Here is a 22934-nt window from a genome sequence, read left to right on the forward strand (position 1 = left end):
TGGACAGCTTTCTAACGCTTGATACTCTACCAATAATACCAAAGACAAAAGTCATTGCGTAGTGGAATGTCTTTAAGGTAGCCTAACCTAACGTAAGAAATTTTGGTTTAGATTGCTACGATTCCAGTCATATGGATTTTATCTTGGAAAAATCATTAAGAACCTTATTATTATTATTGTGAAGCACTGGCAGGCCCGGAAAATAAACCTTATCTTAGAGCAACGTATAATAAACATAGGAACTTTGTTTTATACATCCTACATCTATGTCAATTTCAGCTACTTAGGCTTGGCGCGCAGACGTGGCGCCACCTAGTGCAGAAGCTGCGAGTAGTAGTTATATTCCTACATTCTACATAGGGCCTGTTCACACTGCCGACTACATTTCAAACTACCATACAAATTACTTGACCCATTGTTAATATCTAGGGCAACGTGTCGACGAAATATTTGTTTCTAAAACATGCAACCATACATGAAATATGTAAATCGAAATAACCATTTATGAAATATTTTGATCAGGGATTACTTTACATTGTGTGCATATACATTGGTAAAATACATCGGTAAAACCGTAAAAATATTTGTAGAAACATATCGATGTATTGATATTTTTGCTCTTTCATCACATTCCTAACTCAAGAAATGTAAACACATTTCGGAATTCAGAAATTTTATAAAACATGAGCAACATTGTGCAGTACATCGTAGTCCGCAGCGACTTGCGTTCCGCCCTCAGTTGGCCCTTGGGGGCGGTGATCGCCCAGAGTTGTCATGCCACAGCCGCCGTTATTCACTTGAATTCCGAGGACGCCGACACTGTGGCGTACTTGAAGGACCTCGATAATATGCACAAGGTGGTGCTGGAGGTAATGAAACGCGTTTATCTCATAACTAATGTGTAATATATGACTTATACCATGAACCAATAACTCTTCCGTTACCCATACGATTTCCAGGCCAAAGACGAGACTTCTCTGGTCAAGCTCAGCGAAAAACTGAAGGAGAACGAGATTAAACACAAGTTGTGGATCGAACAACCCGAAAATATCCCAACCTGCATCGCCCTGAAACCTTATGTTAAGGACACGGTTCATAAATATGTTAAGCACTTAAAGCTTTTGAAGGAGTAATACATCTTAAAGGAGGTCTTCCTTAGCTATAACTATTTCTGCCTATTGACACTAAATATGTAAGACAAATAGGAATAGTTTTTGACAACTATAGAGAAGCTAATACTTATCATAGTTGACCGCTAAAAGCCTACCAATATTAAAAAGGAGTGTTACATCTCAGATCTGATCAGTTTGTCACATATATAACAGAGTTTGCAAAGTTTGTCGATTACAAATCAAGCATTTCGGTTTATATTTTATAAAAAATAAACAGAAAAGCCAACAAGTTGTTTTTTATTTTGTGTCTATTTTAAGCTTGATGTTTCCTCCGAGGATCTCGGCTAATCGTTGTGAAATATGAGGACATCGCTCGACTTTTAACCGGCCCAGTCCGCCAAGCGTCCTGGTAAACTCCGCCACTATCTCATTGGTTAGATAGGCGGATCCACTCAGGTCCAGGAACTCCAAGGCACTAAATTTTCGCAGTTCCATCGAATCAAAGTTCTGACTAGAACTCCACAGTGGTGGAACTCTAAATGGCGCAGAGAATCCGTTTCTACGAGCGATATGAACAGCGTGGTCCTCCAGTCAGTGGAAAGCGGATTCAAGAAAGAGCGCAGGACCATGGTACGAAGAATGGTACCGCCGAGCGGCATCGCATTCAAATCTGGATTGATGGGCACCTTGAAAACTTTGAGCATTGGACAGCTTTGCACCAGCGGCTGGTACAGATAAGAACTGCAGCGTGGTTCGCGGAGATGGTCCACAATAATTCGCATTCTAAACAATTTTTAGTATTTGACTTCAATATGCGGAACATTGCTAGTTGACTTAGTTTAGAATCATTCACCTGGTTTTAAAAAAGATGTTGGTTTCATCGCCTGCTTTGAGAATTCATGTGTTTATAAGTCGTGCTTTTAAAAAGCTTGCCCAAAATAGAAGTCAATTTTACCTCGATAAATAACATTCTAATAAAAACGCATTGCTTTAATTTTATCGATTTTTAATTTTCGTTTTAAATAGTGTTTTTTGTAAAAAATAGCTGGTTTCATTTTTTCGCTTAAGGTATTCGAAATAGCTGTAGTGGATACAATTTATATAGTAGTAGGTAAGGTAAGGTAGAACTATAATTAAAGGTTGCGACGTCGAGGGGCCGTGAACGCCGAACTGGAGGCAACCTGGAGCAATTTGGCACAGATGCAGATACAGATTATACAGTGCTTATGCTAGGATGTTTCTATGCGATGGATGTAGTAGCTATAGCTCTGTTCGATGTCTACATTTAACAATAACAAGTTACTAAAATTATAACCAAAGCGCCTACATGAATCTGGATATTTCGGGACCTCGCGTTCGCTGCAGCCGCCGAGGGCGCGGTGGCAATTAGTTTTTTGAGCGCGGATGCTGCAGCGCATTAAGCTCGTCCTTGAGCCAGGCCTGCCAGTTCTCCTGCAAGGGGCGAGACAGAAGTTCAGCCGGAAACGGCCGGAGTTGGATGAGCGAATTCGAGCGAGAGTGACAGAGATGGTGGACATGGTGGAGATGGTAGAGAGAGCCAGGACCCGTCACCAAGCAAAGCCGAAGCCAAAGCCAGCGTGTGTGTTAGCCAAACCAAAGGATAATTGTGTGCGTGTGCGTGTGCGTAAGCCAGAGGGAGTGAGTGAGTGAGGAATAGGGTTAAGGACAGAGATAGAGTATGCTAATAGCATCTACTTTGCAGAACCGTTAGAAGCAGCAGCCACTTGGCATTTGTTAGCACTAATTGCAAGTGTCAACAGAGCGAAACAGAGCCAGGATTCGCAGCGGAAATCGGAAATGCTTAACTAGTCCTCCGTGTCGGTGTGCCAGTACCAGTGTCTGTGTGTTGGTGTTGGTGTCTCTGCTGTGGGTGGTGTGCGGTGGTAGGTGGGGGGTGGTGGGTGGGAGGTAGGAAGGACGTTGGTTCTTAGGGTCTGTTCGCCTTTATGCGCCTTCATGCGCCTGTGTTTGCCATTTGCTGGGCTGGCTGACTGCTTCCTTTTCTCACTCATTGTTATGCAAATTATCCTGATATTCATCATATTCGTTTTCATTATCCTCCGCCTGCTCGTCCTCCTCCTCCTCCTCCTGCTCGTAATCGCTGGCGTTGCTTTCCGGCTGCGTTACATCGGGCAAATAGTCCTTGTGCACGGGCGTCGAGATGATTGGCTCCTGTGTTAGGTATTCGTGTGTTTTTGTGTGTTCGTGGGTGTGCGAGTGTGTATCCCAGTGTGTTAGTGTTAAGGAGAGTGTGAGTGTGAGTGTTTGTGCGAAAGCAAAAGTTAGTTAACCAACTTGGACAACAACAAGATACTCTACCAAGTAGATGGAGGCCACGAGTGGCGCATGCAAAAGTCCCAACGATCAACTTTCCGACAGCCAATTGGGATTGCACAGAAAAAAACGTTTAAGTCATTTTGAATCTTTCAAAGGACATTTTTATCTTAAGATATTTAAGTTATCAATAGATAACTTTCTTAGGGAAACACTAAGACCACGATATTATACATATCCCATATTTAAATGAAATCTTTAAAACTAATAGTACTCGTATTTCATAAAAGATAATTATATTCTTAAAATGAACTGAACAACAGCTAAAGGATTTATTCAACCTGTCTATTAAAATATGTGACACAGTAAATAGTACGATTTAAAACCAGAGGCATGCCAGATTTACGACTTATCCTTTTTTTTCTGTGCAAGGTAGGAGTTTTGGACGGCTCTTAGTCGATAACGAATAACGCATGCTAACCTTTGGCGGCCGCCATCCGCAGCCGGGCAGCGGCAGCCCGTCGGCGCCGAGGGGGCAGGGGGCGTCCAGTCCGGGCACGCCCTGCTCGCCCTTGTCGCCGCGATCTCCTTTCCGTCCCCGCTTGCCGGGCGGGCCGGCATCCCCTCTGGAGCCCTGCTCCCCGCGTGGCCCCTCCTGCCCGGGAATGCCATCCGTGCCCTTTTGTTTCGATTATCCGGAGGTGTGTTCGAGTGTTTTACGGGGTGAATGGGGGAGTTGGGTGGAGTTGTCAGAGGGGGTCACAGGTCAGAGGTCAGAGGTGGTTGAGTGAGGGTGTTCGAGAGTTGTGCATATAGGTAGTGAACGACGCCAAGAAAGAGAGATACGCATGCAAACAGAGGTAAAAACAATAAAAATGGAGAAAGAGAATACACGTATTATTTTAAATTAGCGACCACACGGAGTAGAAGAGCACTTTCTACGGAATTATCCTAGGGGTATCCTAGGTGATTCCTGCACTTGCTTACCGGCAGTCCCGGATCCCCGCGCTCCCCCTTGTGTCCCGTCTCGCCCTGGGCGCCCTGCGAACACAAAAGACAGAAAACAGAAAAACAGATCGGTTATTACCATATTGTTTTCAAATAAGCGGCTGTTTCGGGGAAAATACCTTCATGCCATCCAAGCCCGGAGGACCCTGCAGCAAATGAAAGAAAAACAAGAGAATGGGAAAGCGTGTGGTTAGCTGGGCGGCGTAAAGTGGAAAATCTGCCTCGAAAATAAGCATTAGATGTCCTGCGGACATTGTTTTTAGTAAAAAACCATCACTTTATTGGAAATGCATAATTAATTCGAAAATTATGTTAGTTTCGTTTAGCCATTTTACAATTCGGTCATTCTAGGCATTCCATCGAATGTCTGCCGTTTCAGTTCGCACATGCCGCGACAAATGATTACCAGAATTCACATTCGTTTTAATTTCATTCGAATCATACATTTGAAATGCAGCAGCACGGATAAAAATATTTCATTTTGTGTTTGTAGTGGGATAATGCACTCGAACATCGACATTTGGTATATGCATGTATGTATATACTCGTAGACATAAATACACGTAAATATATATTTATTTGTATATTCTTTGTTCGTTTGCAAACTCCTCGTGTTTATTGGGTAATTAACAAATTTACACTTAAAATTAGCGGCTTATTAGGGGTTTAACCTTTTTTACGACTTCTCATATATAGTTATTTTTTTGAGTTAATGTTAGGTTTTAATCGCAAAACACAATTCATTATTCTAGCCTATTGATCGAGAAAGTTGAGTTCGTAGTTAGTACATAAGTGAGAGAATCTAGAGATAGTACAGATGGCAAGTATCTATATAAAGAGAGCTAGTTGCAAGTAAACACGTTGAGAGGTTAAAAGGGATAGAAAAAATGAATAATTAATTACGATTAAGTTACGTTCTTTACCGTTACCGTTACCGCGCTTATGTACACATTTGGGGTTGTTCGACATTTAGTGGATTAAATGAAAATTGACATGCAATTTGCCTGTGTATTTTGTTTTCCATTGGGGATTATTACAACAACGAGACACATCTAATTGAAAACAAATTGACATATTCTTTCTGATTTTCGATGCCGTTTGCCGTTTGAGTAAACATTAAAGCTGCAAACATTTCCATTTGCCATTTACCATTTGCCATTTGCATATTCGATAATTCCCATTCCCATTCAACTTTTATGCAAAGTATGCAGGGCTGAGGCCGTCAAATGGCAGTATATATACTTTTATTATCATATTTCCATGGCATTATTTCATTTGCATTGATTATGTTTGATTTTCAGGCCGTTTTATTCGTCCTTTGCCTAGTTTGAGCGTTGAAATTGAAAATGCTGCAGTTACTCGAAAATTTTAATTTATGCATTCGTTTTTGTTGTTGTATAAATAGAATTGTTTTGCGTTACTTTGTTTGAGATGTCCATGAAACCAATAGGATACATACTTGTGGTAAGATTATGTATTTATTGTTTTTAATTTCGCATTTCTGGAGAGAATACTCCAGCTTTCGCAGCTTTTTCAAGCCTGTTTCTCAATTGAAAAGCATCGGTTATCGTCTATAGAATTCAACTTTCGCCTAACTAGTTTCTGCACACTCGCTTGCTTATTCAAGTTGTATTCATTAACACTGAAAAATATGCACAATTGGTTTGGATAGCTCTTTGTTATCGATATTAGAGTACATTGCCGTGTATGTATAAACCTCTTTTATGTGGACTGTGTGTGCTTGTGTATAGGTAACTAAACTGTATTTGTTAATTGTAGACATCAAGAGAGAGTTCTGGATGAAAATATCTTACAATTCTTTTCTTTCGACGCCTTTAATAAGCCCAATTCCTTATTTAAACACACATTTACGGGATTTCTGCTCTTAGCTTTGTGTTTCACATTGAAGCATTGGCAATAATGCTATTTATCTGAACAAGTTTTATTTGAATATTCAGACGTAGCCCATGGACGGCACCTAAGACAATGCAGAATGCAGCAGGAGCAGACGCAAACGCAGACGCAGCCCAAGTGGCAAGTGGCAAGGACTCATTTGGGTCAATTGTTAAGAATAATCTGATTAAGCAAGTAATTAAGTCACATATGGCTAATTGCCGATGATTGCGTCTTGGTTTCGTTATAATCCAGAAATTATTTCTTCGCACTCGGTGAAGCACTTGAAATCCATGCGAAATCCAGTTCAACCCATCGCATGCTGTTTTCACGTACCACGGTGCGTATGATTTATGCATTTTCAAGAGGCTTTCCTGCTCCTGCTGCAATTGCTTCGCACAGAACGGCGGCGAATGAAATGCAATTAAAATATTTGCATTGCATATTTGTTAGTTGGTTTGTTGTACAACTGTTTGTTGTGTGTGTGCTGTGTGTGGGTGGTGAGTGTGTAAGTGGGAGTGAATGTGCATGCTTGTGGGGTGTGGGTTCAAAGTGTGTGTTAGTTGATTCGATTGATTGATGTTTGTAAATACGCTTCTGTAGACACACGTTTGTTTGCGCTATTTGATTGTATACATAAATACTTATTTGACTCTTGGGGCATTTTAAATGATATGAATATTATTTTTTTCCCATGCGGGCTGTGTGGAGGGGGTTCGTTCGGTTTCGGTTCTTTGCCTTGTGCAACTAATTGATTTGCTTACTCGGCACTGACATGCTGCTATTTTGAATTTGCTTTTCTGTACACGGGTGCGTTTTGTACAAATTGATATACAGATAGTACGCCTGTCATATACAAATTTATATATATATATATATATAGACGTTAACACATTGCACATTGAGCACATTTGACAAGCATTGCGCGGCCTCTTAACTTTGAACATTGTTTTGCTTTGATTAAATTGAGTTTTTCATCCTAAGGACTTTCTGTTCGACTGTGTGTGTGAGTGTGTTTTAGTGTGGGTGTGCGTGAGTTTTCAATGGATTTATTTCAAGTCGCAATTCATTTCGACTTTGGCGCAATGAGTGCTGGTTATATTTTTTAATAGAGACTGCCTTTTAACTAGTATTAGTAGTCGCCCCACACCTGTTTCAAGTAGAAAAAGAAAGAGAGATGAGAACACATAATTTGGTTAGTCAAAACGTTTAGTAACGAGATCCACGAGTAACAAAAGTAACAAAAGCCAGGAGGGTTACGACTAGCTAAGCGGGATAATAGCCCCAATTTTGGTGAGGTAACAAAATAAAAGCCAAACAACACGGGTTGCCACGGGTGTTCAATTGAAATTTACCGGTATGCCAGCCTTTCCAGATGGTCCAGAAGGTCCTGACTCGCCTCTCATGCCCATCGGACCCTGCAATTATATCATTTTACTGTAATTACGGGCTAAACTTTGGGCTATTTTGCCACTTACCGGCAGTCCCATAGGTCCCTGATCTCCCTTGTGGCCCTTTTCACCCTGCCCGCGAGATTTGAAACAGATTTAGAGAGCATATCTAGAGATATCTGACCTATTGACTCTTACCGCATCTCCCTTGCGACCGTCCAAGCCGCGTTCTCCCTGACTGCCGGTGTGTCCTGGCGGACCCATGGGTCCTGGAGGTCCCGGGGGGCCATATAACTGCGAAGGAAATTACATCGTGTTACATTGGGTTAATCCACAGGGTGGTGGGTGAAAGATGTGGCTTACATATTCGATGGTGGGCATGTGGGGTGCGTCGGACATCCCGTCATCCTGGCGACGTCGCATTTTGCGGTACTGTAACGAAATTGGAATTATTCATGCTCCAAATAGGAATCCGATTGTGGTATATGGTCACGGTAGCTAGTTAGGATACGTCCTTCAAGAACTGAGCTCAGACCATACTCACCGAGTCACCACGATCGCCCTTGTCGCCCTTGACGCCAGGGTATCCTGGAGGTCCTGGCAAGCCCGGGGGACCCATCAATCCAGGTGGGCCAATATCGCCGCGATCTCCCTTTTCACCTGGTGGACCCTGGTATCCCGGCAGTCCCGGTGGTCCTTCGATGCCCGGCTCCCCGGGCAGTCCGTCCAATCCTCGCGGACCCAAAGATCCGGGCTCTCCTGGCTCACCAGGTTCTCCCTTGCTGCCGTCCCGTCCATCGCGTCCATCCTTTCCAGCGATTCCTGGCGGTCCTGGTGGACCTCGCAACAATGTCACCGGCGGATCGTCGTAGTCCTCGTCTATTTTGGTGCCTCCGGGTCCGAATATCTGCACGCATTGCAAGAGTGTGTGAGTGAGTGCACGGGTTGGAGAAGAGAAGATGGCAAATTTAGTGGGAAGATTAATTTATGCCACGTGGCACCGCCCGAGGCGTTGCACGCGCTTGTTCCACACGCTTTGATGGGGGAAACAAAAGCGCCGCGTAATTCGCAGGTAAGGAAAAAAAGTTCGCCCACAGGAGAGGATTGGGATTGGGATTGCGATGCGGATGGGGATGGGTTTTCGTGGTGCGGCGCGGTGGTGGTGTTCTGGTGGCCGTGCCGCAGCGAAAGTCTTTTGTGTGCCACGAAATTGTGTTAAGTGCAAGTTGGAGCATCCGTGCCATCGCACCACCAACGACACCACCACCACCACCACCCACCTCCCAGTTCGCCCACTCCGCATCCCGTTGAGACAATGGCTGCATAGAAAATCTTTAAACCCGTGGAGCTCTAGTGGGTGTGCGGCTGGTGAGGGGGTTTACGAGAGTCGAAAATAAAGTCAAGTCAGCGACAGCGACTTCTCTACGTGCTTCGAGTGCCTGTGTGTGTGTGTGTGAGTGAGTGCCTCCCGTTTGAGTGTGTGGGTGCTCTTTGGCCCTTGCCATTGTGTGCTCGCATGTGTGTGTAAGTGAGTGAGTGCATTGCGAAAGACAATTAATTCTTTTTTTAGCCGTGTTTTTGGTGGGTTAATGTGCACGCTTCGAGGCAAATTTCCAAGGCACAGACAACCAGGCAAGCCCCAAAAAATACATAAAGTCCAAAGTTTCGATGGCGCTTAAGCGTGCACTGCTCGGGGAAAAGCAACTCGAAATTAATGTCTTAGATCGGGATTTAGCTTGAATAGTCATAAGATAATGGTTGCGTAAGTTTAAAGTTTCCTAAGGGATACCATAAATATTCAGAGGATTTTTAAAAGTTCGGATTTTTATTACAACTTTTTATAACTAGGGCAGCACCTTAAATACCAGTGCATTCATGGTACGGGCTCTCTTCTTTATGCAGTGCTTTGTACTTTTGCTTTTCTTCAGTGTATTGTGGCTGTCGGGAAATTACCAAAAGTTGTTGAGGCGAGGGCTTTCAGACCGCATTGCACCCAAACAAAAACCCCTATTAGGCGAATGCTAAGCGACATAAAAGGCAAACTCCCGCTAAAACAACGAGAGCAGCGGAATATGTTAAGGAGCCATGGAAAATGGCTAGAATAAAGGCAAATAGGGAAAACCATTTACACATGTGGCTCAAGTAAATAGAGACACTTGTCGTTCCCTGAAATATTCAATCGCACTCGGGCCAAATCCAGTTGGAGAATAATGCGCCTCAGCTCGGCATTAAAGCTGAGTCCTTCGTGGAATTAAGGAAAATTGCTCCCCCAGTAGTACTGCAGGAAATCAGATTGAATGTATCCGCTTAGTCCTTTGATTGTGCATATGCATTACGTGCAGATGTTCACCTCTATCCCGGCATACGCAATTGATCCTGTAAATGTATCTGTATCTGTATCTGTATCTGCAACTGTACTTGCATATGTATCTGCAACTGTTTTTGCATAAGTATCTGCGTTGCTGTATCTGTGTCTATATCTGTGTCGCTGTGGAAGTGTAATTTCCTTGCGGCATGCCCGGGCATGTGCAACAATTACATTTTCTTCTGTCACAGGAAGTGGCGTACTTACAGTTATTAAAACCCGGCAACAACAGCAAAACAGCATAAGGACAACGGCATCAGCGAGAAGGCATAACAATGTAAGCGCTTAACGCACACTTATACGGACAGGATGTGGCTTGGCATATGCACAAGTTGTTCGTCCTGCGAAATGGCGACAGACAAAAGGACGAGGCGGCAAAGATAACTGTGGTCTAAGGATAGTGAGGCAGCAGTCCTTCCTTCTCGCCGCAAATGCACTTCCCAATTTCAACTTTTTCCTTCTTGCCATTTTCTTTTTGCCCCAGGAGCTCTGATCTGCATGTGGCTCCTGAGCAGGTATGTTCCTTCTCCGTGTGTGTGTGTGTGTGTGTGTGCAAGGATGCCAGCTTCTGCGTCAGTGGGCGCTTTGTTAGCAACTTTGGCACATTGTTCCTAATGCGGAATAAGGGGAATCCGCACGGGATTCCCTCTCCTTTCTGGCCATTTGTAGAGCAATTAAAGCGATTTGAATTAAAGCCGAGTGCTTAACGTTTGCCTTCTGCTGTAATTAAAGGACACTTTGAGGGCTTACGTGCCCACATTTCCCCGTCGGCGCGCCGGCCAGTCAATCGATGATCGCAAAACCCAGTAACGCCAGTTGCCAAAGAAGAACGGCAGTCGGGGTTTAAAGGCTTTTAAAGCCAACTGCCGGCAGATAAGGCAGATAAATAACATAAATAAGAGATACGGATACAGATGCGGAAAGCGGCAAGTGAATTGGGCAGATGTTTGTGGGGCTCGGCTCGCAAGGACGAATGTTGGCACAGCTGCCTAACTACGATATCCGTTGGCAAAAAAATACCAGAATGAAAACGCACTCTGTTTCAGCCTCTGCCTTTTCGAGAGCCCAAAACCCAATCGGCTTGCGGGGGCGTAAGTGTGTGTGTGCGTGTGTGTGTGTAAGGAAATCCATTAGAATGTATCAATATTTGTGCGGGCGAGCGCCTCGGGTAGAATTTAATTTTAAAAGCACCCAAACACAGTCACATATACAATGTAGATATACCAATTTGAGCGGGAAGGTCCTCTTAAATTATGCGTAAATATCGAAAATATTTGCACAAACGCCTTCCAATTTAACGCTCAAATGACAAGGCAAATGAATTTTTCATTCCGCAGTCATGCCGTTTTTTAACTGCATACTTTCGGGCGCATCACCTTTTATTTGCGTACGTTTTAGTTGTCAATGCAAATTGTAATTGTAAATTAATTGCCCCATCGGATGGTATGTCGTTACGTCTGGATTTCGCCCAGTATGCATTCGGCGAGGTTTTCACATTTAAAGCTGGCAGGAAAATGGAGAAGGAAAACAGACAAATGGCCGCACGTAAACGCGTTAAATTGAAAATCATTTTGATCTCGACGCGACCTTTTGCGGATGTCGCTGAATGCGAACCAGATAGATGGGCAAATGGCGAATGGCAGGATGGCGGGATGGCGACCAGATGGACCAAGGAGTACTAGCGGGGCCAGAAGGACGAGGCCACCTCGGGATCGAGATACTCACTCGCCTTCAAGTACAGCATGTGCCGCTGGTGCCCTGCGTGCGCGCATATTTTTCACAATTTTTCATTTTCCCCGGCAGTTGTTGCCTCTTTTGAAATTTCATATTTTTCCCGAGCCATAACAACAGCCAGTGGGAGCGGGAAATGGCGGAAAAAAGCGCACTGAACGACCAACCTTCCCATTCCGCCCAGTCCGCCATAACATCATAACATCGGCCCATCCACCCATCCGCCCACCACCTGAGGTGAAAGTTTTGCAGCCCGTTTCCGGCTCACATACACCCACATATTCCGTATACTCCGTGAACTCCGGCCAAAATCCCGGCACTTCATGGCGTGTAATGCGTTGCGCGTTTGCCGCAAAAGTTTACAAAATATTCGACGCTGGCCGAGGGGAAGTTCTTTGGAAGTACGCGAGCGCATTAAATTCGTAATACGTTCCGCCTCGCATTGATACCGATTACAATGGGCGACTTGAGCGATAAAAGGCGGAACCATAAACAATTTGAGATTGCTTTCGTTGTGCAACACAGTCTTTATAGAGAAGAAAATCCATGAAAATATCATAAAAATTACAAATCCGGAAGCGATTCTAGTTTTCGATCTCCCAACTCTGCCAGCCCTATTAAAATAAAGTTTTTTTTAATCCCATATTATGAAATTAGTTCTGTAAATCTTTGTTATTCCAGCTTTTAGATCACGAACTTATTTTCATAGTCTGGACTGCATCTCAACATCTAGCATTAAACATCCTATTTATTTATTCATCAAAATAAAAAGCAGCTGGAAATAATGTACGAAATTTAAAAAGCTGCATAAACATATCATCTGTGCAATTATGAACTAAACTATCATAACTTTATTAACTCGAAAAATAAATTACCCAATTACGTTCCACCTTTGGCATTCATAAACAAATACTTTTCAGTTTACAAGTGGCATTTCTTGCTTGAAGGATGAACTGAGCTTTCATAACGAAAAGTAAATGGCCCAATTAACTTCCACCTTTTCACCTTTCTCACAAAGAATTAGTTTCCAGTTTCTAAGCAAAATTTCTAAAATATTGCTCGTCCTTACATATATTCTCGTCTTCTTAGAAGATATTTTATATATAGAAAATTCAGTGGGGTGTAAACTTTCGTTCGCCACACCCACTGTGCCAAGCTCAAGAGGAGGAAGTCAAGTTCTGTTGTAAAAATTTCGCGTGATTTCGTTTCGCCCCTAACAATGTAGCTGCGGTTTCTCCGGTTGCCGTGATATTGTAATATGTATGAAATTCGGAAGTATTTAGGGAAATCGTTGTTAAAGATTTCGTCGTTTTGCCTCCGCTGCTGCTGCTGCTGCTGCTTTTTGCCATCGTATTCGACGACAACAGTTCCACATCAATGCCAAGATGGCAGCAGTTGGCATTTGTGTGGTTGGTTGTTTGGTTTGGTTTTTAGGTTGGCAGAGCGCGTTGGTTTCGTATAATTTTGCTACTTTTGCATGCACAGCCACCTCCCCCTCCATGCCCCCTCTCAGTCCGTATTCTTCACTCCCTGGCCCCACAGCCACCCAAACCCCACAAACACATCCAGCCCCCTTCTCGCATTTCCAGCGCTGGCGACCCCAAACCCACGTCAATGTAACACGCGTGCCTATAAATTTCTATGAGGCTGACTAACTTGGAAGAAATTGGGAGTGCGGTTGCAGAAGAAAGGAAGTTCAGTGGATGGAGCATTGGGGGTCAGGGGGCATTGTCGTCGCGTTCCTGATACCGTGGGTGAGCCCGGATTTCTTTATTCAATCGCTTTTGTGACTCCCGCAACGCTCTCATCATCAGCGGCCATAAAATAAAAGTTACGCACACCCCTGGGGCCAGGACATTACCCTCACAGTACCCGTGTGGGTGTGCATGCATGTACATGTGTGTGTACCCGCCCACCCACGCGTGTCCTGCGGCGTGTCCCACGCTTGACCGGGTTTTTTTTTTTGCCGGGTTTTCAGGCCCCGACACAAACGGGCCATCTCTCGCATTCAATATAAGATATATGGACGCTGACCGCAAATAATTGCCGCAGACAAGGAAAATTGGAAAATTGCGCACAAAGAAGGCGAAATTTGCATGGGGCGCATTTTTCAATGAACAATGACGTAAGCACACATCCACATTGCTGGCCATTTGGGCTGGATGGCGCTTATCAAATCGGAAAATCAGAAAATCGGGTAAAATCGGCAAAGGAACGGAGAACGGAAAACGGAGAAAGGAGAAAGAGAAAGTCGTCTCCACTCAAGCTGAAGCAATGAAAATCCAGGCAATGAGCCCAGGATCCGGAGTTCGGTGGTGAAAGTGCTAAGCTTATTGCGTCGTTTAGCCAACACCCGACAACCAACGAATTGGCCAAGTGGCAGCCACAGCGATGAACCCTTTGAGTGGCAGACATGGCGATGTATGTACATATGAATGTACAGACGTGCAGGATACAGACACACACTGGCATGAAAAGGTCCTGGCCCATTTGGATTTCCGTGTAAGCAACCTTAAGGCTTTGATTTGCCTAGGAAAGTGTGCCAACTCTTCATCTGCACATTTCTGGGATCACATTTCCTTCGGGGTGGAGACCGTGTGACGTGTAGCGAATTGACAAGTTTTCTTTTTGGGACTTTCGCAATTTTTATGACTCCATTTACTTAGACGAAGTCGCAGCCGGCACGGGAAAACTTTTTGGCTGATAAGCAAAGCGGGGAAAAGCCGGTGCGGGTGGGGTGTTAAATTTATGCTGATGTGAAGGGCCCAAAAGACAACAAACTTGACATGGGCCTTGGCTGAGCAACGATTGTAAAATACATTAGCATAAATTTGACATAAACGCTTCACAAACAGTTTCTTCTGGCTGAGATTGCTGTCAGCTAACCCACAGCCACATCTCGAGCCCCATTCCCATTCCCACCCATTCCCACCCAGCCTCCCCATCTGACTTATCGTTTCAACTTTATTAAACCGAGATATATGGTTGCGAAAAGTGCAAATCTGCAACTGCTAAATCGAGCCATGACATAGGCGCTTTAATATTAATTTAAATTTTTAATTCGATGCCCGCTCGTAAAATTCATGCTCGTGCTGCGGGCAGAAATCATTTGGATACCCTGTAGCCACGGGGCATCTAGCGTTTGTTGCTGCCCAGATTATTCATGGATTTTTCTGACAGCTGACTTACTTTGCATTTGTCACTGGGCTTAGTTTGCCCATTGCCCATTGGTTTTCACTCTGAATATAGGGCACAAAATCATCGGCTCCTTGTAAAACCCTGCCTCACGCCTCACTACACACATCGAATTCATTTCATATGCCAACCCGTCATCAGAATCCCCCTCATCTTACCCCACCACGTCCCTGGCATGTGGCAATCTATATGAGCATTTTATTCTGACGAGGCGACGAAAATAACATGTCAAATTTATAATGCCAGCAATTGCGTTATGCTTTTTTTATGACGCCGACGGCTAGGCAATAACCCAAAAAAAAAAAAATAAATAACAGGAGGAAAAATGGGAAAATGGTTTTAGCCAAAGCCAGATGCTGTTGGCGAGGAATGGATATATGTTTTTCCAAAATAGGCCAGACGCTTTTTACGATTTGCTGAACTAATTATGGTAGAGTTGTTCACCTGCCAGTAGGCAAATTTTGGAAATGCAGCCAAACAATTCCCACCGATGCAGCTCCTCACATAATTATCATTATTTTTGCAGGCGGACTGAACGTAATGAACAAAGGGGCTTTTCTTCATCGATCGATGAAAAATCAACTATGTTAGCTGCCTGGAAGGCGTCACGTTTCCACCGAAGATGACGGCAATTGTTGCAAATCATTTTTTATGCCTTGCACTGCCTGCGGTGCGGCGCATGAGTGCGAATATATAGTTATATCTGCTGTTGCCGAAACTTTTGTTTGTTTGCCAAAGAAGACGAAGTCCACGGGCCCACAGAGCCACAGGCAGAAGCCGTTTGCTTATGACTTTCATTTGTTTTGACATCACGTTGCTGCAGTGCGCTGGATGGAGGAACTTTCGTCGACTGTGCAGGGGGCTCAATATAATCGGCTCATTGAGACTCGCTGGCCTGGCAGCAGGGAAAGATCGAAAAGTTTTATGAAACGCCTAATAACTTGTCTTTGGGAAACTATTTTCATTTTGACAAAAAATGCATGCGAAATTCTTGTGTGCAAATGTGTATCTTTCGCATCTCGACTTGAATTTAAATATTCTTGCAAAAGCCTGTGCTTAACAATTTAATTGGATTTAATGCCAACGTGCTTGTCAAATATTTCGTATATTCTCGTACTCGTATTCATTTGAGAGCCTAACATTTTTGCCTTCTGTTGTGTGGTGAACATTTGCGTTTTAATTGAGGTGGCATTCTTGTAGATTTTGTTTCTTGAAAACACTGAAAAATTTGATTTACTCAGCTTACCCGGAAGGTGTACATTTAATATTTAAAGTCTAAGGAGTTTATTATTGAGAACGGAATTCATATTTTTTCCAGAGGTATTTCTTTAGATAACGCTTTTGCTTTTGTTTCCGGCTCGATTCTCCAATGTCTTTGGTATCATTTCATCTCGTAAACTCTTCTTCGCCATTAAGTGCTGTATCTACCCTCGGTGGCTTTGAACCCATAAAAGAAGTTCGGCACGTTGCTGCCGCGTTTTCTGTTTGTTGTTACGCTGCTGGGCGTATTGGATGTCGGTTTGTATTGGCCAAATGCCTGCCGTTTCTTCTCGGCATTACGCGTTATTAGAAAAGCAGCAGCAACGGAGGCAACAGCGGCTGCCGTGACTTTGACTTTGCTGCACAATAATCAGAACGCTTTCCTTGAAAACCCCCTCTACCAGTTGGCTACGTGAAAATGGGCAAAATGCGCAAATGTTTGCGCACTGGTTGAGCAGCATAATACATAAACACGGAACAGAACAAAACAGTACAGGACGGAACTCGAACTCCAACTCCAACTCGAACCCAAACCCCCAGCTGGATCCGAGGAAACTCATCCGTGGCGTAGCAGCTTTGCCGGCGGCGCTTATGCATTTTTCATGGAGCACACAAACACGTGCTGGCCACACATATTCATATATGCGCAAAAAAGAAAGGCAGCGAAATGAAATGAAAATTCCATCCTCCATCCGCCATCCGCCAACCGCCATCGCCCCCCGAAGAATCGCGCATCCATCAACGCGTCAAAAGGGCGGCAACAGCTGCCGCCACTTGGAGTGCCAATAAAAATGTTAAGTATCTTAGGAACTGTTGACATTTTCTGGGGGGCAGAACCATAACGACGAGATAGTACTAGATAAATGCCTTCGATATGACACAAGTATTTCCAGGGAGGCGCCGCCAAAAATTTTTGGCGACCAGATTAGCAGGCGAAATACATAGTTTCTTGGGGGTGTGTTGCCAGAAGTATGTGTGTATATGTGCCACATACTTTTATTTTTCCCACCTCCCTTTGGCAGCTTGTCAAAGTTTCGCTTCACACAGAACTGGTGACTGTATCTCAGGACTCCCAGGATTCGCAGGACTCGCACTTGCTGTAATGAGTTAAGTAACACGTTCTCCGCAGCCGTGTAAACATGCTCATTACACCGACTGCCAACATGCAGGTGAAACCATGCGGAAGGACAAGTTTCGGGTTTACCCTTCTATGTGGGTATGCGTATAGTATTATGTAGGCATATACTCGTATATGGATATTTACACCCGCGGCGTCACTAGTATTTACAGATTAGCATAAAATTAACGCACACGCCCACGCATTTGTACAAAAGTAATTTACATGATAATATACTTCTTGTTTTCGAACTCAATTTACGGCCTGCGCCGTTGAGTTTCTAATTAAAAATCGAGTGGAATCAGGTTTTGTTTTGCTTTTTTTTTTCTTTTGCTGTTTTGTTCAGCTTTTTGTGCCGTGTTGATTACTCACCCGCTTTCCCCGTTTGCCGCGCGGTCCTTTCTCGCCGGGAGGTCCTGCTGGTCCAATGGGTCCCGCTTCTCCTCGAGCTCCTGGTTCTCCAGGCGGACCTGTTCACAAAATGTTAATTTCAGCGAATCGCTTCTAGTGACAGATTTCAAAATGCGAGCAAACAATGCCATGAATATATTCGGTTACACAGATACACAGATCCTATATATATATATGTATATATACATAACAGACAGAGGTACAGATGCAAAGTGTTGTGCAAACAGTGGGCGTGGCCTCTGTAATTATAGAGCACCGAGAGCTCAATAAAGCCGCCTTCCCACTACACCCCTTATGCCTGATTTTGTTGGTTTTGGTCAGCAATTTGTTCAACTGGTTGATGATAAGGGACGGACAGGCTCTTGATGGTTTAACGATGGTCGGGGCTTAGTTGGCAATGCAAATTGTTTATCGCCAGCGAATGGAATGCCCCGACTTCACAGTGGTCGCAAATCAATGGTAAATGATAAATGGTGAATGGTCCATGGGAAATAGTTCAAGGCCCCAGCTTCATCCTATGCTAATGACGGCAACGACTTGACCCACTTAATAGTATTCTATGTGCATATACCAATGTATATATAGCATTGCCCCTCGACGTCACTCCGATGCAATTGAAATCGGAATGCAAACAGATGCAGAATAACAATTTAATATGCATAAGCTGCACTTTTGCTGGCAGCTGCAAAAGCAGACCTTTTTTATCCCACCGCCAAGGACTCGCATTCTCCGTTTGAAGTAGGGCAGGAATTGGATCTGTGTATATGGAGCAAATACCCCAGCTCCGGATTGCAGCAAATCGAATTTGTGCTCATCAAAGGACTTCGTCCTCAGAATTTAGCGCTTGGATGGCAATATTGTGAACTTTGGCCCACTGTGCGGCGGACGACCAACCTGTTTAGTTAGAATAATGAGAAATTGCCTTTTTTTGGTTTGTTTGGCATGGCCATTAAACCAGACCACTTGCACAGCCAACAGAAAGGGGAAGGGGGCTCATATCGTAGATAAATCCAATTGTGCGGCATGTCAAAATGGGCGAGGGCATGAAAGATATAGTGAATTTATTAAGTTCGTAAAATTGCGTTCAACGCATAAGGACCTCGTCCTGCGGAGAGCATAAATTTACCGGTCCTGCCAGCACAGAGCACAGAGCACAGAGAGATCCTCCGATGTCGCCTCCCATTTGTTTATAAAGCATTTGTCCGCAAGCCCCATTGTCTGGCCTGAAGTTTTCTATTTATGCATGCATAATTCAACGTTAAGCATTTTAGTCGACAATTGCAACAAACATTATAAAAACTATATACACAGACTATAGCCAGCAGGAGCAGTCGGGGTCCAAGCTGAATTTTGGATTTATAGTGACCAGGATATTGGATTGCCGGTCAGAGGGCTTAGTGTTTATTTTGTTTGCTGGCAGATGGAATGCCCGAGATAAGTTTTAATTTCATAGAACGGAAGCTGCCCGAAGACGCAATGCAATCAAGCAAGAAACCAAATGAAATGAAATTCAAATAAATCATGAAATAAATTGAATTTTTTGATGTTACAGCTGGGGCTACTGCTTTTGTTTTCTGCCAGCCAGCCAGCCAGCCTGAGATTTTCCGAGACCGAAACGGACCGAGATGGACCGGCATTTTCCGCCTGAAAGCGACACATCCAATTGGTCTGGGCTGCCAAGTCCACACACAAAGAAAGCTTAACTAATTACGGAACCGATAAGATAAGCCCAGTAGTCAAGCCAAGCCCAACTGAGCCAACAGCCGTCGAGTCCAGACGCAGGGAATGCCGGAAACAAATGACGTTCCATTTATTCAAATCAAGCCGAAGTAGTGTCCCCTGGGTACCCGTACCCACCCCGCTTCTTGTCGCTGAATTTGGGGAAAAATAAATTGCAATTTCGTGTCCATCAACGCACCAGGGAAAAGTGGACGGAGTTCGAGCCTACAGCTCGGCGGAAGTAATCGAATGCAACTGAATCTGCTGCATCTGCTCTTCCAACTGCTATTGCTACTGCCGACAGATATCGCAGCATCAGATCTTGCAGCAAGAACTCCAGGAACAATGGGCCGGCAACACGAGCATCGTCATCGCAATCACATCGAAATGCCACTGCGACATCGAAGCACTTTGATGCCAGCCACTGATAAGTTGGGCCGAGAGACTGAGGGACGGAGGGGCAAGGGCAGTGGCACACTGGAGGGTGGATTGGCGGAGGGGCGGAGGGACGGTTGGGCGGTTGGGCGTGGGCACTCGTAATGATGCGGGCTGCTCAAACCGCAGCAAAGCGCTTAATTGATGGCGTTGCTCGCTGGCCTACGAATGTTCAAAGGCACTAGGGGTACTCAATAACGGGAAAACTTCAATAATAAGTAAAGTGAGATTCGCAATATTCAGATAAACACCTAACTAATAAAAAGATTTGTTTCTAATGGCTAGTTTTAAAAGGAATTTTAAAATATATTTGCATGAATAATCTATTTAAAAGACCTGTGTACACTAGAATAAATGAAACCTTTATCTCCAATAGATATTGCACCACGGATATTCTTTAAAGCAATGCGAGCCATAAAATCTTGTATGTAATTTAAAATAAATTAAATTAAGCCTTTATTACTGGATTTTAAAGCCAATTTGGTTAATGGACATTCAATGTTGTGTTAAACGTAATTTCAAGTGGGCGTAATTTCGGGTCATAAAAGCGAGAATACCAGAACCAAAATTGAATTAAAATTCTATTCTCCCAATAAAACCTCAGCGACGGATCATCAACACCATCAATCCGCAATCCATCAATTGGTTAAAGAAATTTCCAGTGTCATCCGGACAACAATTTTATGGGCCATCAATCCATCTACCACATCCATCAGTCTGAACGCGAACGATTGCTTATTTATTGGGCCCACTGAGTGCCCCTAGTAAAACAATAGTACAAGCTGTCCCACTGAGGTCGGGAACTAACCGTCCCAGTCCCAACCCAATCCAACCCACTCCATTGCATCCAATCCCATATTGTTGTACTCCAGCTCGATGGTAGTCATGCTAATGAGCCGCTAAAAGCAACATAAATGACATAAAGTTGCATCTTTACGACTGCGGCCAGTGCCACGAGTTCTCGGGGTCTACAGATTTTTACGAGAATCACTAGATTTGTATTTGATTCCCGCTCGTTTCAACTATTTTGGAACGTCATGTTTTTGGGGCTATTTTCGTGTATTAAATTCGTATAAAGTGCAGAAATGTGTTGGGGCCGGATCATAAAACCGAGCCGAATGGAAATTCCATTGTTGTGGTGGGCGGAAATGTTGGGCGGCCAAACTCCCAACATTTCTATGCGCATTTAATTGACGTTGGAGTCCGAACTGGGCGCACAACAAAGGTCGTAAAAGTTATAGCGAAATGCAGCAGTGGAAAATGAAATTTGAAAATTTCCAAATATGGCAGAGTCATCGAATAAAATATTTAAAATATGTGTGAGGTCGTAAAAATCCAGGGAAAATGTGTGAAAAGCGAGAGATCCCGCGCTGGTGCGCTGATTTCCATTTAAGCGAGCCGACCAAAAATAAAGGCACAACTAATGAGATACCCCGCTAGTCAATGACTCAATCAATCGAGGATGGGGGCATTGGGACTATGCTCGTATGTTCCATGTTCCATATGACCATGCCATGTGTGAGCTGTGAGAGCATTTCCCAGTTGCGGATGACAATAAATTAGGCGACCCGCAGCCGCGTGGCCACACTTGAAAAAGTCATCGAACGATCCGTCGATCGATGCCCAAGCACAAGTATAGATACAAGTATCTTTGTAGCTAAATCTGTGTATCTGTGTATCTGTGTATCTGTATATCCGAATGCGTTAAGTGGCTGTTGGATGATGCAAGCACAAACAAACACACGAGCCATCAGCTGGCACTTACCAGGTGGTCCCGCTGGTCCCGGCGGACCCTCGATGATGCCAGTGGGGAACTCGTCACCCTTGATGGTTGTGGTTAGTCCACGATCGCCTCGATCGCCCTTGTCGCCCTGGAATGAAGTCGGCCAGAGGGTGAGTGAGTCATTGTGGAAATTAAGTGGAAAACCGAGAGTCAGACAGCCTTAATGCATAAATAAACGATAAATACTGCGGAAAAACCGAGACCCGCACCCAACATAACGACATCAAGAAAATGGGAAAGTCGAGAGAACAAAAGAGGACGACCCGACCCGGCAGGATGACAGCGAATCACTGGCCGTCACTTAAGCCGTCGCCGTGTTTATCCAACAGATACAAATAATGCATTAATCCTGGTGACATCTTCCTCCCCAGAATCTCGTTATTGTTATGGGTGTGTGAGTCCTTATCTGCGCCTTTTGTTTCGCTTTTCTTCTTTACTCTCGTGTACGTCATTTTCGGTGAATCACCGGCAGAAACTCACCTTCGTGCCAGGTGCACCGGCCACGCCGGGCGGTCCTGCGACTCCTGGCTGTCCGGCCTCGCCCTGCGGACCTTGCGCTCCGGCTTCGCCCGGTGGTCCTCGCTCGCCCGGCACACCCGGCTGGCCCGCTTCGCCCGGAGGTCCTGGCGGACCCGGCTCACCGGGCTCTCCCTGTGAGGACGAGGGAACATGTTTATTAGCTCAGGATCTCCCGTCGTGTTGACCGAGTGTGGGGCACGTGCAGGATATAAACTAAACATAGGACATGCTGAGACAAAGAAGGTGCAAGGCAACTTACCTTCAGCTGTATGACTGTGGAAGCGGATACATTGACGCCTGCTTCTTGCAAGTCCTTACAGCGTCAAGCATACCAACCAAAACAACAAGTTTTAATGTAAACATAAAAATATATTAAAAAACCAAATGGGTTATTTGAAAACAATGGTTAATAAATCATCAAACAAAGTTAGTTTCAGCTGCTGCAAAAGCTAGATTAGCCAAATTAAAAGCAAATAATCCAAATTAAATGTTTTTAAAGGGTAACTCAAAGCTACGAAACAAATAGGATGGAAATTCCATTAAAAACTACCAAGGGATCTGTCCGAAAAGTTGCCGCTACCAAAAGAAATGAAAAGGAAAGGGATGGGATGGGATGGGATGGGATGGGTAGGAAAGGGAAGGGAAGGGAAAGTCTAGCAAACTACGATGTTGCAACGAATTTATGGCGCAGTTTAAACAA

The 22934-nt window shown here is 44.3% G+C and overlaps 2 protein-coding genes and 1 long non-coding RNA gene across 18 annotated transcripts in view; 1 reads left to right on the forward strand and 2 right to left on the reverse strand.

Annotated features, from left to right (window-relative positions):
- Positions 1-631: 631 nt before the first annotated feature.
- LOC120451736 (putative peptidyl-tRNA hydrolase PTRHD1) lies at positions 632-1398 on the forward strand. Its single transcript, XM_039635645.1, has 2 exons — positions 632-869; positions 960-1398. The coding sequence occupies exons 1-2, from the start codon at positions 684-686 to the stop codon at positions 1131-1133; spliced, it is 360 nt and encodes a 119-aa protein (XP_039491579.1). The 5' UTR covers positions 632-683; the 3' UTR covers positions 1134-1398.
- On the reverse strand, positions 1296-2063 carry LOC120451737. Its single transcript, XR_005616404.1, has 2 exons — positions 1966-2063; positions 1296-1895 (listed from the first exon to the last, which is right to left on the reverse strand). It is a non-coding gene; the product is annotated as an uncharacterized LOC120451737 (long non-coding RNA).
- Positions 2064-2131: 68 nt separating this feature from the next.
- LOC120451237 (collagen alpha chain CG42342) overlaps positions 2132-22934 on the reverse strand; it is a 70864-nt gene continuing 50061 nt past the window's right edge. For 2 of the 16 annotated variants that reach the window (XM_039634736.2, XM_039634751.2), the window contains 13 exons: positions 22494-22547; positions 22196-22366; positions 21698-21803; positions 17740-17837; positions 8244-8606; positions 8063-8131; positions 7898-7993; positions 7787-7831; positions 7664-7726; positions 4535-4561; positions 4395-4448; positions 3889-4086; positions 2132-3305 (listed from right to left, as the gene is read on the reverse strand). In XM_039634736.2, the coding sequence (XP_039490670.1) occupies positions 3138-3305; positions 3889-4086; positions 4395-4448; positions 4535-4561; positions 7664-7726; positions 7787-7831; positions 7898-7993; positions 8063-8131; positions 8244-8606; positions 17740-17837; positions 21698-21803; positions 22196-22366; positions 22494-22547 (1512 nt within the window). In that variant the 3' untranslated portion in view covers positions 2132-3137. Of the gene's footprint in view, positions 3306-3888; positions 4087-4394; positions 4449-4534; positions 4562-4584; positions 7459-7663; positions 7727-7786; positions 7832-7897; positions 7994-8062; positions 8132-8243; positions 8607-17739; positions 17838-21697; positions 21804-22195; positions 22367-22493; positions 22548-22934 lie in introns of those variants that run through there. The other 14 variants (XM_039634739.2, XM_039634735.2, XM_039634742.2 and 11 more) reach the window with 13 other exon arrangements.

This window comes from Drosophila santomea, chromosome 3R, assembly GCF_016746245.2.
Source record: "Drosophila santomea strain STO CAGO 1482 chromosome 3R, Prin_Dsan_1.1, whole genome shotgun sequence".
In the NCBI taxonomy this organism is placed as follows: Eukaryota; Metazoa; Arthropoda; class Insecta; order Diptera; family Drosophilidae; genus Drosophila; species Drosophila santomea.

Excerpts from the sequence above, each read along its gene's own strand:
- LOC120451736 (XM_039635645.1), top strand. The coding sequence starts at position 684 with ATGAGCAACATTGTGCAGTACATCGTAGTCCGCAGCGACTTGCGTTCC. Across the intron at positions 870-959 it reads TGCACAAGGTGGTGCTGGAG|GCCAAAGACGAGACTTCTCT; the intron begins GTAATGAAACGC and ends TACGATTTCCAG.